This window comes from Meriones unguiculatus, chromosome 2 (assembly GCF_030254825.1).
Source record: "Meriones unguiculatus strain TT.TT164.6M chromosome 2, Bangor_MerUng_6.1, whole genome shotgun sequence".
Lineage (NCBI taxonomy): Eukaryota > Metazoa > Chordata > Mammalia > Rodentia > Muridae > Meriones > Meriones unguiculatus.
Genome location: NC_083350.1, coordinates 82,426,403 through 82,442,141, shown reverse-complemented (window position 1 = coordinate 82,442,141; position 15,739 = coordinate 82,426,403). Strand labels below are relative to the sequence as shown.

Genomic DNA, 15,739 nt, shown 5'->3' with positions numbered 1-15,739 from the left:
CCAGTTTGTGGCATTAATTACGATGTTCACAACAATGAAAGCCTGAGCAAAGCCAAAAGTCAGATGGACTAAAGTTAATGTTACAGGGGATGGCTGATGGCTACATTTTAAAGATTTTCTTTTCCTGATTTTAAAATTGCCTAAAGGAGGTAGGTTTTAGATTTTACATATGAAAACAGACCAAGCTCATTTTCTTAGAGTAAGACTCATGTTACTTCACAAACACAAAAGGTGAAGACATTTAAACATGCCAGTGCATTGGAATGACTACTAACCTGAAGTTTCAAGGAACAAATAAAACAACAAACAAACAATAATTTGTCCAGATATTTACTGAGCACCTATTTTCATGAAACTGCAACAGCAAAGATAAAGTTCCAAAGAGGACCATGTTACTGATCGTGGTGACTCATTGAGAACTGTTGTAGCTATGCCTTACATTCCCCGAGAGCATCATTTCAGCTAACAACTTCTATGCCTGGTGTTAGGAGCTAAGGCTTAGAGAGGGCAGGTGATGCATTCAAGGATTTCCAACATCTCTCCCCTTCTAAAGCAACTCTCAAAGATAGACATCTTCCTTAATGAACATCTAACGGATTGAGTGAAGGGGCTTGGTGTCAAGCTCCCTCTTCCCGTGGTGCTGTGTTCAAAAGAGACAGACTGCTTCTTCGTGAATGGCGCCATCTAACTTTCAGGTGCACCGTCTCCTTCTCCGCAGGCCTAACCTTCCTCCGGTTTACTTGCTACCTCTTCCTTTTACGGAGCCCAGCTGCCTGCCTGGGATTCACTGCCCGGGCACAGGAAGAGTTTTCTCTCTTCTTTTTCGGTTGCCTGAGAACAACTGCCTTCTTCATTAACAGCAGCACTGCTGTCTAAACAGCTTTCTGTCCAAAGTTCCCATGACTGAGTCATTGTTTCTTAGCTGACCTTTGCTCTGGCGTAGTAACCGCTTCAATCTCAGTAACTCTGAAGAGGGGACATATTTTGGTAGAATAATCACAAGCTCTAGAAGGGCTTTTGGAACAGTAGAGAAACAGGCGTGGACAGAATGCTGTAAAGTCGGTGATCCAGTTTGCTGGGGCAAGGGGTCAAGGTGTTGGCTCTCTCTTAAGGCTCAGCAGCTCTGTGTCGGGGGCGTTGAAAATGTTACATACTAGCCTACAGGGCAGGCTTTTTCCCCTAATGGAGTAGATGTAGATGGACCGTTCGGCTTCGGCAGTCACGAGCAGGAGCTGCCGGGGCTTTGTGCTGTAACTTCTGTGTTGTAAGGACCCTAAAGCATAGGATCCCCATCTGTAACGGTGAGTGTTTTGTTTTAAAGAAAATATCTGTGGAGGCCTGTGACAGAGCTCAGTGGTAGAATAGTTGCCTAGCATGTACAAAGCTCTGTGTTTGATCCCAGATGTTGAAGACGGAGGAAAGAAATACACACTTACAGCTATCGAAAAGCAAGGACTTGTGAGACAGAGCTACAATCACACCTGTTTTTGAGGTTGAAAAGGATGGTTGCAAGTTCAAGGACATTTCTTTGCAATTTAATGAGATGCTGTTTCAGAATAAAGACATAGAGAAAAGGCTAAGGCTGTAGCTCAATGGGAGAGCTTTGCCTAGCAGGCACGTGGCCCTAGGTTCAGTTCCAACTTTCAAAAAGGGCTATGATTTATTCAGATAGATAGTGGTAAATTTTCACACCTCAGTATTAACACAAGCTTGGTTACTTACTATCTAGGCTCATGTTCTTATAAGACTATATGCACTTACTAACTGAGGAAGGCATTTGCCTGCTTTGTTGTGCTATAGCAGACTACCCAATGTTAATTCCTTAATAAAAAAAGGGGGATTATTTAATTTCCAATTATGGAGATCAAAAGTCCAAACCAGGGTAACTCCATCTGTTTGGTTTCTGATGAGGGCTACCTTAAAGACATGATGAAAAACAGAAAATAGAGTACTCTCATGCAGAAAGAAGTGAACAACAGGCAGGCAAACCAGAGACCCAAGAAGGGCAGGTGCTCCTTTTATAGCCACCTACATTTAGACCCGAGAAACCATCGGCTTCACCAGGCAGGGCCCTTCACCTAAATACTTCCACTCTGACTCATCTATTCTACAAGGTCATGATACCCCAATTCCAGGGGCCAGTGTCTAGCACATGGACCTCAGGGGAATAAGCCTCATCCAAACCGTGAATGACATGGTTAAGTGTTTGCATTTTCTAGTTTTGTTTTTATGGAAAAGAAAAGCATAGTTAGTGACAATCCATTTTAATGACAAAAGGCAGAGAAAGAAAGCAAAACTGATACCACTCAGTTTACAGAAGATAAAAGAGCATGCACAGATTTATTTCCGGATATATTATTCAGAAATTTGGATCCTAGCATTGTATGCCTTAATCTTAATAAATGGCAAATTGCTGCAGAGTTAAGAGAAACTATGCAGTTATAATCTTGCAGTATTGATTTTAGCAGAAAAAGTATTCTAAGTGTTTTCAAACTCTCTTCCTGCATAGGGAATTTTACACATGAAAATCAATTTCTTCCCTGACCTTCCCCCCACTACCGAATTTTTTCAAATGAATATTTCCCAAAGGAAAACTAATATCCAACAAACCAAAATTGGCTTCATGTGGAGTTCTGCCAGCTACTTTAATACTGAACCATGTAGCTGTGTCATGCATCCTTTCCTATGAGAATTCGTGAGATCCAAACAGTATCATAAGGCAGCCTTCCAGTGCACATTCTCCAAAACAGTAAGTCAGCCACTGCCTGCAATCAAACAACAGCCCTAACAGAATAAACTGGACCTATGATTGTTTTCAGAGACGAGTCCTATCTGTTGCATATTGTAGCTGGAAGTGCTGAAATCCCGGAAAAATGAAAAACTCAAGCTATACAAAGAGGAGTCAATGACACCAGAGCTGGGGGGTTGAATTTCACTGGGGCTATCATGGGCAGCATATCAAACAAACACTTGAGACTGTTTTTTTTTTTAAATATATTAATTGGTAAAATTAAGGGAAAGTAAATTTATTAGGACATCAGGAAGGTCTGTTTGGTGTCTTAAATTCTGTTAATGCTGTAGTTTTGTTAGTTTTTACATGTAACTATTTCACTATATTTGTGAGATATTTTTTATGAAGATCAAAATTATTTCTGTAAAAATAATGTGTTTAACTTCCCCTCTGGGTGGGTGGGTCTAATGGGAGACTCTCACAAACCAGAGCAAATTTAACATTTACTCTTGTAAAATTTAGATATAGTTGAAAAACATCATTTCCTATTTGGCATATTAGCTGTGTTGTGTGAGAGAGAAAACACATACGTGTATTTGAGTTACTAGAGTTGGAGAAGGTAGCTAAATTGAACAGCTTGGTTTTTAACTTTTAATTAACTCAAAAGCTTTGGAGCATTTGCACCAGAGCTTCCCAGTTGTTCCTCTTCAGAAGCAGAACATACACGTTCCAAACTGTGTCCTCCAAGCTGTCTACTCATGACATGACGAGATCCTGTGGCCTCCCAGAAAGCTTCAAAAGCCTTCCAGAGCTTTTGAAGTCATTGTACAGATAGAGTGTTCCTGACTCTCTTAGCTGGAGTCTCTGTCCTATCACTTGTGAGCGATTTGCTCAGAAAAGTTGTATTGAAAAGAAATTAGTGGTGAGTACTTCACAAGTAGGCAGCAACTTTACAGCCTGTGAGGCTTTAGGTTGGTTGCTGTGCTGATTTTGTCTCCTTCAAAAACTGTCTTTAATTAAAGAAATTACAGTTAGGTAGTGCCTTTTCAGTCCAAAGATGTACAACCACCCACTTCACTGGGATCAGTTGGCTTGCTTTACAATGATGTCTTTGTCACTGTGACCAAAACTTATGAATCATTTACTTCAGGGACATTGCATAGACATTGGTTTGGGTGTCTGTCAACACTGGGACTGAAGGGCCAAGTTTGAATGACGTAGGTAAGTTTAATAAATCTTGGCCTTGTTTCTTCCCAGACACTGAGACATGTGACTACGGCTGGCACAAATTCCAAGGGCAGTGCTACAAGTACTTTGCTCACCGCCGCACATGGGATGCGGCTGAAAGGGAGTGCCGTCTGCAGGGTGCCCATCTCACAAGCATCCTGTCTCACGAGGAACAAATGTTTGTGAATCGTATGTACCAGACGTGAACTGTTTGGAACTTCACTCATTCTTACCCCTCTCTTAGCTACCCCAAACACAATTTAAAGTAGTTCTTATATGTTCATTCAACTTATGAAGTCTCTTGCCTTGAACTACATAAAATCACCCATGTTACTGTTACTACTTAAGAATACCTTCAGATATGGTACAAGAAGTCATTACCTAGCATACCAGCAGTGACAGGTGGAGCAGTAGAATACATGTTGAAACATAAGCAATTATTATTTGATTTTTTTTTCTCATAGAAGGCTTTTTCTTGTGGCTCAATATAGTTCTTATGGTTACCATCAGAGTTAAGCGTAAACTTACTTTGAGGTTTTTGTTTTTCCTACAAATTGAGAACGAGTTGCAAATAGCATCCTAATCATCACTTTGTACATGCTGGTTTTTCTCCAGTGCTCTCATGACTTTAGAAAGTCAGCTGCCCGTTATGATCACAAAGAGGTGGAAGACTGAAAGCTGCAAAAACCTAGTACTGGGCTGTTTTCAAACATTTTAACTCATATGGAAGAAGTGGCAGCTACTTCTATATAGAAATGGGTAGAACAACTCTCATAAATCATAGTTTGATGCTCAATTAAATATATCTCTATGATGCTGTCTACCCTTCTAAAGTATTTTTGTTAATTTATAATCTTGGTACTGTTCCTTGAACTTTATTGTATGATATTTTAGCTCATGTCATGGTAAATAATTTCGAAAGTAATTTTTCAGAACTATTTGGTCTTCATGTTCATTGTTTTCAGGAGATGAGGCTTTCCCATGTTGGGGGAGAATGTGTAAAATCGAGTATATTTAATGGAGCCACTAAATCTTTGCCAATGTCATAGATTAACAAGATAAGTAAATGGACACTTTCTATGAGTAAAGGTAGAAAATATTTCATTACAGTGAACTTTTATGGAAATGATTGCCTTAGATATTTTAATGTTTTCCTAGTACTCTGAAGTGTGTTTGTTAATTTAATGCCTATTGTGTGGAAGAAGGATAAATTAGAAAAGATTTTTAAGAACTACTAATTAAAAAAAAGCAGAGAAGAGGATGCATAACTCACTCTGAAAATAAGTTTCTTTGAAATAGGACTTTGGGACAGTGGTAAAATACCTGTTTTCTGTCCCTTAGGTGTGGGCCATGATTACCAGTGGATAGGCCTCAATGACAAAATGTTTGAGCACGACTTCCGTTGGACTGATGGCAGCGCTCTGGTAAGATGGAGGTGGAGATGGTGGCATCAGGGTTCCATGCACTGGTTTTACACCATCGAGTGGGCAATAGCCTGGTGAAGATCACTCCCTGAAGCAAGGACAGACTAAAGAACTGTTTACAGCTAACTTGTCTAGTCGTCAGTGCCCTGTCCCAGAACTGTGGCAGTCTTCACGAAGAGTGAGGAACGGGGCAAGTGGACAACGAGAGTAGTGGGTGTTGGGTCATCCTCTCAGATGGCCGTTTTAGCCTTTTTGTCTTCAAAGCAAAAAGGGAAATGACAAATGTAAGGGAGACAAGACAGTCTTTTACAAGCATGCTTTTCTACACAATTACAATGAAACTCTATCGTAAAGCATGGCTCATTTTTAAGTAGAAAAAGGGTTCAATTTTTAATTTAAGAATTTTGCAACATTGTAAATATCATTCCACTTCAACAATGCTGAATAATCTTTGTTTATTATTTATTTCTGTTTTTTTATAACATAAATACAACTCTGGAAATGTGGAAATGCTGGCTAGAACTCTGCTTAAATTGCACTAGTTTTGTTTTTTCTTTGTATGTCTTTTCTTGTTTGGTTTGGTTTGGTTTTTAGGAAGGGGCTCGCTGCATAAGCCAGGCTGTCCTGCCACTCACTGTTGTACCGCAGTGCAATATGTTCTTAAATCGGACTAGGTAAAGCTTTGAGCGGTGGGCAGCAAACACAGGAGAACTTAGTGTTTTACTATTATCCAGGTTCTGATTTGTCACACTGGACACGCTCGGTGCTACTCTTCTTAACAGCCACTTGGGGAGAATAATTAAACACCTCAGCCAAGGCCTCAAATCCAGATGTATTCCAGCAAAGCCTCCAGCAGCTGTAGTTCCTGGGCAACCCCTAGGTGTTTCTGAAATTACATCAACATTAAAATCCACTCAGCTGGACAGTACATATAAATTAATTTCTAAATTGAAAAATATCATAAATAATTTTTTAGCTATAGTTTAGAGCTCTTTATGCAAAGCACTTAGATGCTTAAATTTTACTTACTACCTGCTAGTCAGTTGGATTTGTTTTTGGCAAAAGGTGAGGGTTATTCTGGAATCAGTTCTGAACTCCTCTCTGTTTGAAAGCTCTGCTCTGGCCAGGATTTTGCCTGGCCTCTGAGGTTTCACCTGGGTCTAGACGTCTGCTGAGTTCACCTGTTAGTTGAGTTCTTTGTCCAGAGTCAGAAACCTGCCGACACAAGGCTAGAGCCTGAGCTCGGACTATGTAAACAGTTTCTTCTTCTTGTCTTCCTTGGTGTGGATACCAACGCAAGCTGTTAGGCTTTTCACTGAGTGGCTCCCAACAACGCTCAGCTGGCTCCCTCTCTGTCATCATTATGTATGTGAAATTAGTACCACTTGTCATTGAAGTTCAGAAGGAGGCGTTCGGTAAGATTTGGGTTTCCTTAGATGGAAATACATGGCAGAAAAAAACATTTCATGGAGGGGAGATGAATTTTGTTCCTTGGTTTCAGGCAGTTTTAGCCCATTGTATCAGGGACAGCAGGACAGTGGATGATGGCAGGTTCTTAGGTCACAGCAGCCCAGGAAGCAGAACGTGACTGGGCACAGGGACCAGGCAATCACCTTTGAAGTCCCTCCTCTGAACACCCTCTCTCCAGCTAGATCCCACTTGCTAAAAGCTTCCAACTCTACTCAGATATGACTCTTTCTGGTTAGCAGGCATTCAAGCCATGGGCTGGTGGGGGACATTTCAGAGCTAAATCATAACAATATTAGTTGGAACAGGCGTTGAACTTGAATGCTTTCCCTTGCTGGATTCTGGTGCAATAAACGAGTCTTAGGATAGTCTCTAGTTGACTCTAACTACTGCAAATTTTTCCTGATCAACAACTCAGAGAAGTGCAGTTCCTTGTGAGCTGATGTCTTTTTTTTTAATTAGGTTTAACAATTTTCTTTTTTCCCCTTTTTTAAAAAATTCTATCACTTTACATCCTGATCCCATCCTGCTCTCCCTTCTCCTCCCAGTCCCACCTTAATGCTCCCTTTCCAGCTCCCCCCTTGTTTCTCCCTCTTCTTCTTCTCAGGAAAGGGGAGGCATCCAAGGGGCACCAGCCCACCCTGTCACGTCAAGCCACAGCAGGACTAAGCTCATCCTCTCCCATGGAGGGCAGACAAGGCAGCCCAGCCAGGGGAAAGGGATCCAAAGGCAGGCAACAGAGTCAGAGACCACCGCTGTTCCCATTGTTAGGCGGCCCACATGAAGACCAAGCTGTACATCTGCTACTTAAGTGTTGGGGTTCTAGGTTCAGTCCATGTACTCTGTGGTTGGTACTTCAGTTTCTGTGAGCCCCCATGGGCCTTGTTGACTCTGTTGGTCTTTTTGTGGTGTTCTTCACCCCTCTGGCTCCCTCAGTCCTTTCCCCTGCTCTTCCACAAAACTGCCCAATCTCAAACTATTGATTGACTGTGGGTCCCTGCATCTGTATCCATCAGCTGCTGGTTGAAGCCTCTCAGAAAACAGTTATGCTAGGCTACTGTCTGCAAGCATAGCACAATATCATTAATAGTGAGAGGGGCTGGCTCTCTGCCATGGGGTGGGTCTTAAGTTGGGCCAGTCATTGTTTTGCCGTTCCCTCAATCTCTGCTCCATCTTTATTTCTGTACTTCTTGTAGGTGAGACAGGTTTTGGGTGTTATGAGTGGGTTGGTGTCCCCCTCCTTCCACTGGAAGTCCCACCTGGCTACAGGAAGTGATAACTTCAGGCTCCATATCCCCTGCTGCTAGGTGTCTCAGCTAGGGTCAGCCCCACAGACTTCCTGTCCCAGAGATACCTTCCCCCACTGATTTCCATTCTGTTTCCTGGTCCTCCCTTTCCCACCCCAGCTCTTCCTCATCTTCCCACCCTCGTTCCCCTCCCCCCACAATTTCCCATCCAGTTCCCTCTCTTCATCCACTTCTGGAGCCTGTTCTGTTTCCTTTTTCTGGGTGCAATTTAAGCATTCTTTCTTGGGTCTTCCTGGTTACTTATTTTCTTTAGGTCTGTGAATTGTGGTATGGTTATCCTGTACTTTATCCACTTATAAGTGAAGTACATACCATGCATGTCTTCTTGGGTCTGGGTTACCTCACTCAGGAGAATCTTTTCTAGTCCCATCCATTTGCCTGTAAATTTCATGATTTCCTTGTTTTTAATTGCTGAATAGTATTCCATTGTGTAAAGTACCACATTTTCTGTATCCACTTTGCTGCTGGGAGACATCTAGGAGCTGCAGTCTTTAGAATGGGCACCAGAATGCTCAAGACCCAGTTGGAAAAGCTGGATTGGCACTATATGTGTCTTGTAGATCTGGGCTACTACTTATCTTCATGTTTGTTTTTATTTTCTATTACATTTAGAATAAAGCTTATATTGCTCAATCCTGTAAACTACCTTGATAAGACCAGATTGCCCTGTCTTTGGCAACTATATGGAGTCTGAAAAAAATATGTTAAGGAATGTAACTTTTCTACACTTAGGTGCAGGTGAGCATGATAGATATATCATTACTCTGCTATGCCACAAGAAAGCAAATCCACTCATTTTGTTTGTGTCTCTTCTCTTTTTATTTATTAAATGTTCTCTGACAATTTCACATATGTATGTAATGTTTTATAGTTCATTTTCATTACACATACTGTCATTCTTTCTTTTCTCTCTTCCCTGACAGCTTCCCTTCTCCCTACTGATCCCATTCCCATCTTGTTTTGTGACCCATTGAGTTTAACTAGAGTGACCTGTGTCACCTTGAGATTAGAATTATGAATTTAAGCCTGTGTGCTCATCATTGGATCCATAACTGAAGATAATAACTGAATCTTACCCTGAAGCTATTAGTAGTTAAATATTCAGCAGGGAGGAACAGGGCCCTGGAGTCTATCCTTGATACATGCATGACTGCTTATAGGAACAGCCTTAAGAAAGCCCAGTGTAAGCAGCCATAGCTGCTATGACAATATATTTGCGATGGCTGTGACATACCCAGATGATAATATTTTACAACTGTCTTTCTATCTTCTCTCTTTAATGATCTTTCTGCCCCATCTGTGCTCATGAGTTTTTAGTGTAGGTAAAAAGATCTTTTAAAATCTATCTAATTATCATTTCTATACTCAAGATTGTCTCTAAATTCAGTAAATTAGTGAACTTCGTACATTTCTGAAAGAATAATATCTTATTGGGATAGTTTTAAGAGAAGACAGAGTAATGTAGCATAATAACCAGAGAATATCAACTGGAGCCTGAGTCTCAAAAATTCACACATATCATTAAAGTCATAGGGCCAACCCTCTACTAAAAGGCTTCATTTGAAAAAGGTAGCAAATGAAGCATGTAAACAAGCAAGATTTACCAAAGAAATGACAAAAGTACATCCGAAACAAACTGATACATCCTTGTTTTCTTCTTCATCCAGTCTTTGTGTCAAATAAATAACACGCTAAGGAGTGTCCCCTGACTTTGAACATTTGGGAGCAGAGGAACACAGCTGCCCACCAGCCTGCCTGCACTTGATTGATCTCTGGCCCACTTTTTTCCTTTTGGATCCACCCTTTCCTGTGTCCTCTTCCTTTCTGAAGAAAGTGTCTTCTGAGCACACTCCTAGCTCTCTGTATATTCCCCATCACCTTAACCGGTTCCATATGTGTGCAGGCCATTGGCTAACATAGCTCTCTCTTGTTTCACTGTTTGACCCACAGTTTTCTGCTTTTGAACATGTCCCACATAGTGGCCACATCTTTATCTGGGAAAACAGGATCTGCTTACACGTGGGGGAAATCAGTCGCCAGGAATAATTTCACAAACTTTATGTCTGTATTACACTGCTTTCTCTCCTCTTTCTCTCACACTTTTTGTTTGACATCTTGGGAGGTAAAGTGGTATCGAAAGAAAAACAGCATTTGCTATTTACCTGATGCTATCTCTCGGTATTCAGTATCCAGGAATAATTAGTATGACCTGGGGGGGGGAGTTTAATGTGATCACAAGTATCAGGACTTCATTTATTGAAATAATTAAGCTATGTTTCCAGTAAGCTCAGAGTGTAATCATATCATATTTAGCATGATTGTTCTTCAGAGCTAGACTAATTCAGTTCATGTGTTTGTGCTAACTCAGTGATGCTGTTTTGCTAAGTCATCAGAATTACCTCTAGTACTAGATTTTGATTGCTCCTTACACTTTATTTTCCTCTGTAATAATATATTGATAATATTGATTAAAAGCCAATTTTTAATGATATATTTGAAAAAACTTTTCATTATTTTTTTGGAATGTTTGCCCACTGAATTTAACATAGTTCTGAATACAGTATATCTAACCTTTTCTTATGATTTATGTTTCCATTATTATTTTTCTTAACACATTATAGTTTTCACTTTGCTTCTTGGCTTTTGCCTAGTCAGTTCCTCTTTATCTTTCTGTCTTTGGCAGCTCAGTATACCCAGTGCTTCCTTAGAAACCTGGCAAATGACATCGGCTATGGAGTTCTTCCCTTGTGACCTTACTTAAATGTTCAAAGCCGCTAAATTAAATCCTCCACACCAAACATACATTAAGGCTTGAGAATGTGAACACATTTTCCTTAATAGGCATTTATGCTGTTGGCTGACGCTGCAGTGCTTTCTTTGACCAACTGTTAAGTGAAATCTCAAGTGTTTTCCCGGATGTGTCTCCTAGTGCTGCTGACATCCCCCTCTCTGGAGAGTAAACTCTTCTCGCTCTTTCTTTGTTTTTTCCTTTGTTTCTTTGCTCCCTCTTTCTTTCCTTCCTTCTTTCTTTCTTTCTTTCTTTCTTTCTTTCTTTCTTTCCTTCCTTCCTTCTCTCTCTCTCTCTCTCTTTTCTTTTGTTGAAGATATTTTTTTCTCACATAATTTGTCCTTATTACAGTTTTCCTGCCTCTACTTCTCCCAGTTACTCCCTAACTCCCCTGTCATTCAGAAGCAACCCTTTTCTTTATCTAGAAAAGAAACAGGCTTCTATGGGATAATAACAACAAAACATAATGTAAAATGAAAACTAAAATATTGGGATAGAATAAAATGAACAAGCAAAAGAAAAAGTGACCAAGAGAAAGCAAGCCAACAAATAAAAACCAGAAACGCACACATTCCTACACTCAGGAATCTCATAAAAACACTGAACTGGAAGCTATAATATGTAAACAAAGGATGTGTAAGTGAAAGGGAGAGAAGAATAAGAAAGTATGAAACAAGTCCAAGATAGAAGCAGGCTGGTTTCTGACCTCTCACTATTGTGATTTTCATACATTTGCCCTGATGTCAGAGCACCGTCTTGCTCTAATTTCATCTCAAGACATTGGGATATCTTTCATCATGCATTTCCTGCTCCCTCAACAAGGGGTTGAAAATTAAGCTGAGGGTCTAGATTTAAAGCTGCTATCATATTTATTAATTTCTTATTGGCATCCCCAAAATGCATTGATCTTGAGGTCTTTAGTCTCTCCTTGCCCCCAATAACATCTGTATTCACCTGTCAGAGGTTCAGATAAAACTACTTCAAAGACAATGTCACTTTGGGTGTTGATGGTCAGGGTTAAGAAAAAGACAGAAATGAGAATTCACTTCCTTATAAAATGCTAGAAAGCTTTTGAAAAGTCTGATTTTTTAAAAGTCACTTGCATTATTCTTTGGCAATTTGTACAGCTCTTCCACATTTTTACTTCAGTCATGACTGGTTTGTCAGAGGTATCTGAGGAATCCTCCCAAGCTGTTGGTTTCTGTGAGTAAGAGAAACAGTCCTGGACTCTCTTCCCACTCCCCAGGGAACCTTAGGGAGGAAATGGAGTCTCCCTCGAATCTGCATGTTTCTCAGTGTGTTCAGTAAGTTCTAGAATGAGTTTACTGATCCTAGGACTATAAATGTCACATTTCTGGTTCTCATCCTTTTAGCTTGCCCTTGATAGTTGTGCTGTAGAATCAAGTAGGTAAATTAACAGTATAACTATGTTCAATGAACTCTTTTTATGAAAAGTCCACTTAAAGAATTTTTATGAGCTAACTGAATCTCCTCCATTTTAGTAAACTCAGTATTGTCAAGCTTAATAAGGCAGAAATTCTAAACTCCTCTCCCTCCATTAGAACTGTGGCACAGAAAAGGTAACATTGATGTGGGTTTGCCTTTAAAAGAATATTTTCTTTTTTGAGACAGGGTTTCTCTGTGTGGCCTTGGCTGACCTGAAAGTCATTTTGTAGACCAGGCTGGCCTAGAACTCACGGAGTTCTTCCAACCTTTGCACCTGGAGTGCTGAGATTAAAGGCATATACCACCACTGCCCGGCTGGGTTTGCCTTTAAGTCCAGAGATACTTTCTCTCTCTCTCTCTTTTTTTTTCCATAAAATAGACACACAATTCTTTCAAGAAATGTATTGTGAGAGAAAAATAGCTTTGAAAAGAATAAAAATTATACAATAATAGTCAATAACCTAGAGAGACATTTTAAAGAGACAGAGAAAAGAAAAGAAGAAAGAAATTACTGCTGCTAAACCATTACTCTTTTTTTTTTTTTTTTTTTTTTTTTAGCAGAAAGGAGCCATCACTACCCTTTTACAGAAACAGAAGGTTCTGTGCTTTGTCCTCAGCGTTTTGGGCTATGAGAGAGAACAGGAAGTGCTGACAAATTCAGAGTTGTGCACTGGACTTGTTTGTATATTTCTAACCAAAAGAAAGGGTTTCATGTGATTTGGTAGGGAATGATACAAAATGAAACCCTCATATATAATTATTTTTTTAAATTTTTATTTTCATTTTATATTAATCACAGGTTATTTACTTGGTATCCCAGCCATAGCCCCCTCCCTCATTCCTCCCAATCCCACCCTCCCTCCCTTATCTCCTCACTGCCCTTTTCCAAGTCCACTGCTAGGGGAGGTCCTCCTCCCCTTCCATCTGACCCTAGATTATCAGGTATTTTCAGGACTGGCTGCCATGTCCTCCTGTGTGGCCTAACAAGATTGTTCTTCCCTGGGAGGGGGGGGAGGAGATGCGGGGAGGAGGAGCCAGTCATTGAGTTCATATCAGAAATAGTTCCTGTTCCCCTTACTAGGGAAAACCCACTTGCTTACTGAGCTACCATGGGCTACATCTGAGCAGGGGTTCTAGGTTATATCCATACATGGTCCTTGGTTGGAGAAACAGTCTCATAGAGGACCCCTGTGCCCTGTTATTTTTTTGTCCTTGTGGAGCTCCTGTCATGGACAGGGGAAGTAAGAGAAAACAAGTAACAGAACAGGAGCCTTACTGCAGAGAGCCTCTGAAAGACTCTACCTAGCAGTGTATTAAAGCAGATGCAGAGACTCATAACCAAACCTTCGACAGAGTACAGGGAATCATACAATAAAAGAGGGAGTTAACATGACTGGGATAATTATTTTTCTTAATTTAGGTTTTTCAAAGTAGCAAATGGAGAGATGATAAATGTTTGAGGTGACAAGTTACTCTAATATGATAATTTCATGTTGCTTATATAGACTGAAATATCACACTACATCCTACAATATTTAAAAAAAATATTTTTAAAATTCTGTTCTCCCACACAATAAAAAAAAAGGTTTAAGCTTGACGTTTTCAACTGGGAAGTCTTAAAAGGCTTTCTTTAAGATATTTGTGCATGTTTCATTTGTGCTGTGGTTTCAGCTATAAGCCAAAAGCCACATCTCTGTGAACAAGAAACACTGCGTGTCAATATTAATTTAATTATGTTAAACTTTATTATCCCCAAAGCCAAGGAAAACATATGCTCTTTCTTCAGCCTTTAACATATTACTCATGAAGAGAGGACTGTAGATTTCTTTCTACCAAAGACCTCTACATTGTCAATGAAAAATTTTACTTCTGTTGTGGTTTAATTTGATTTGAATTAACAGCTGTTTCTTCTGAGCTTACATGCAGGAAATTATGAGTCACCCTGTAGTTCTAGAACATAAAGCTCTTGTCTCTACCTTTTGTTCTTGTTGCTCAGATGTCTAATGATGGTTTTAAGTCGCTGAAGCACAGTGCCACTGCTGGAAAATCATCTTGTAACTGACAAGTCTACCTTGCAAGTGAAGAACACTTAATGAACGCTGGGGTCCTTTAACACTGTCGCCTGAAACTTTAGAACCCCATGCACATGTTTAAATTTAACTGCTAATTAGTTTAAGGCAATGCATAACCGTGGAAAAAGCAAAGAGAAAGAAGTTGAATGGTTTTGGCACTTTCTCTGGCATTTGGTTCCTTCGCCTTTTATGACTGTCGACTTGTGCAAACAAGCTTGAGTGGAGGGACCCTGGCACAGTGCTTTGCGTGGATTAGCGCATGTTGCTCCACGGGGTTTTGCCTGCGGCTCCAGCCCCACAGCGGTCTCAAGGTGGGAGTAGCTCACATCGCTCTGGAAATGCTGTTGATAATTACCGCTTTGTGAGCTCGCAGCACTTCACAATATTAGCGCCATGCTCAAGAGTGGCCAGACTGTCTCTCCTGCACAGAACGTTGCCAACCAGGAAAATAATGGGCGCATTGCCACTTTAACAGCTATCGGGAGACCCCGTGTTAATTTTCCTTCCCTTCAGCACATGCAGCTTGGTAGAGTCCAACTGCACGCTTCAAGTAGGCAGTGATACCCAAACAAACGTCTCTTTCTCTTCTGAAACAAAGCTGGGCTTTTCTTCTCAGTTGTGGGTTCAAGTAAATGATAACAGAAAAACCATAACCTCCCATAAAACATAAATAAATCAGGGCCCAGATGAGAGTGCAAAGATTAAAAGAGGGAATATCTTCCTTGCAGGGAAGGCATTTGCCCTATTCAAGTAGAATAGTTAAATGTGACCCCTACAGACTACAAACAAATGCCTATTGTGTCCCATACTTGTTCAGGAGGGAAAGGTGTTTGAACGTTGCCAAATGTTTTGATTTTTGTGATGAGGGGCCCTAATGGCTTTTTTTTTTTTTTTTTGGTCTCAGATAACCATTTGCCCTGTGTTCTGGAAGACTAAACACAGGACAAATTCGTGGTTACCTGTTGAAAAGCTAACATCTTGTGTGTGTGTGTGTTGTAGGTGGTTACACATCCTTTTGCAAAAGGGTTTTGTTTATGGAATTTGCTTGCATTTTTGGAGATAGTCTGCTTGCCCTTGGTTGCGTGGGCTATATTTGGGTTTGTTTGTAGCTCGTGGAGTCCAAGAGTGGTACAATGGGTCCCAGATTATCAAAAGAGCTTGCACAGAGAAGTCAGCACGCAGTATAGGTATGTTTCAGAACTTAAGTTTTCAGAATCGCACAGCATGCGTTTCACTTTCCTGCACTGGTGCGTAATTGTTTATTGCAAATTAAAGAT

At 40.4% G+C, this 15,739-nt stretch overlaps 1 protein-coding gene across 3 annotated transcripts in view; it reads left to right on the top strand.

Moving 5' to 3' along the window:
* Positions 1-15,739, top strand: part of Vcan (versican) — a 90,801-nt gene that overhangs the window by 60,863 nt on the left and 14,199 nt on the right. For all 3 annotated transcript variants that reach the window (XM_021659975.2, XM_021659976.2, XM_021659977.2), the window contains 2 exons: positions 3,989-4,147; positions 5,300-5,382. In XM_021659975.2, the coding sequence (XP_021515650.2) occupies positions 3,989-4,147; positions 5,300-5,382 (242 nt within the window). The remainder of the gene's footprint in view (positions 1-3,988; positions 4,148-5,299; positions 5,383-15,739) is intronic.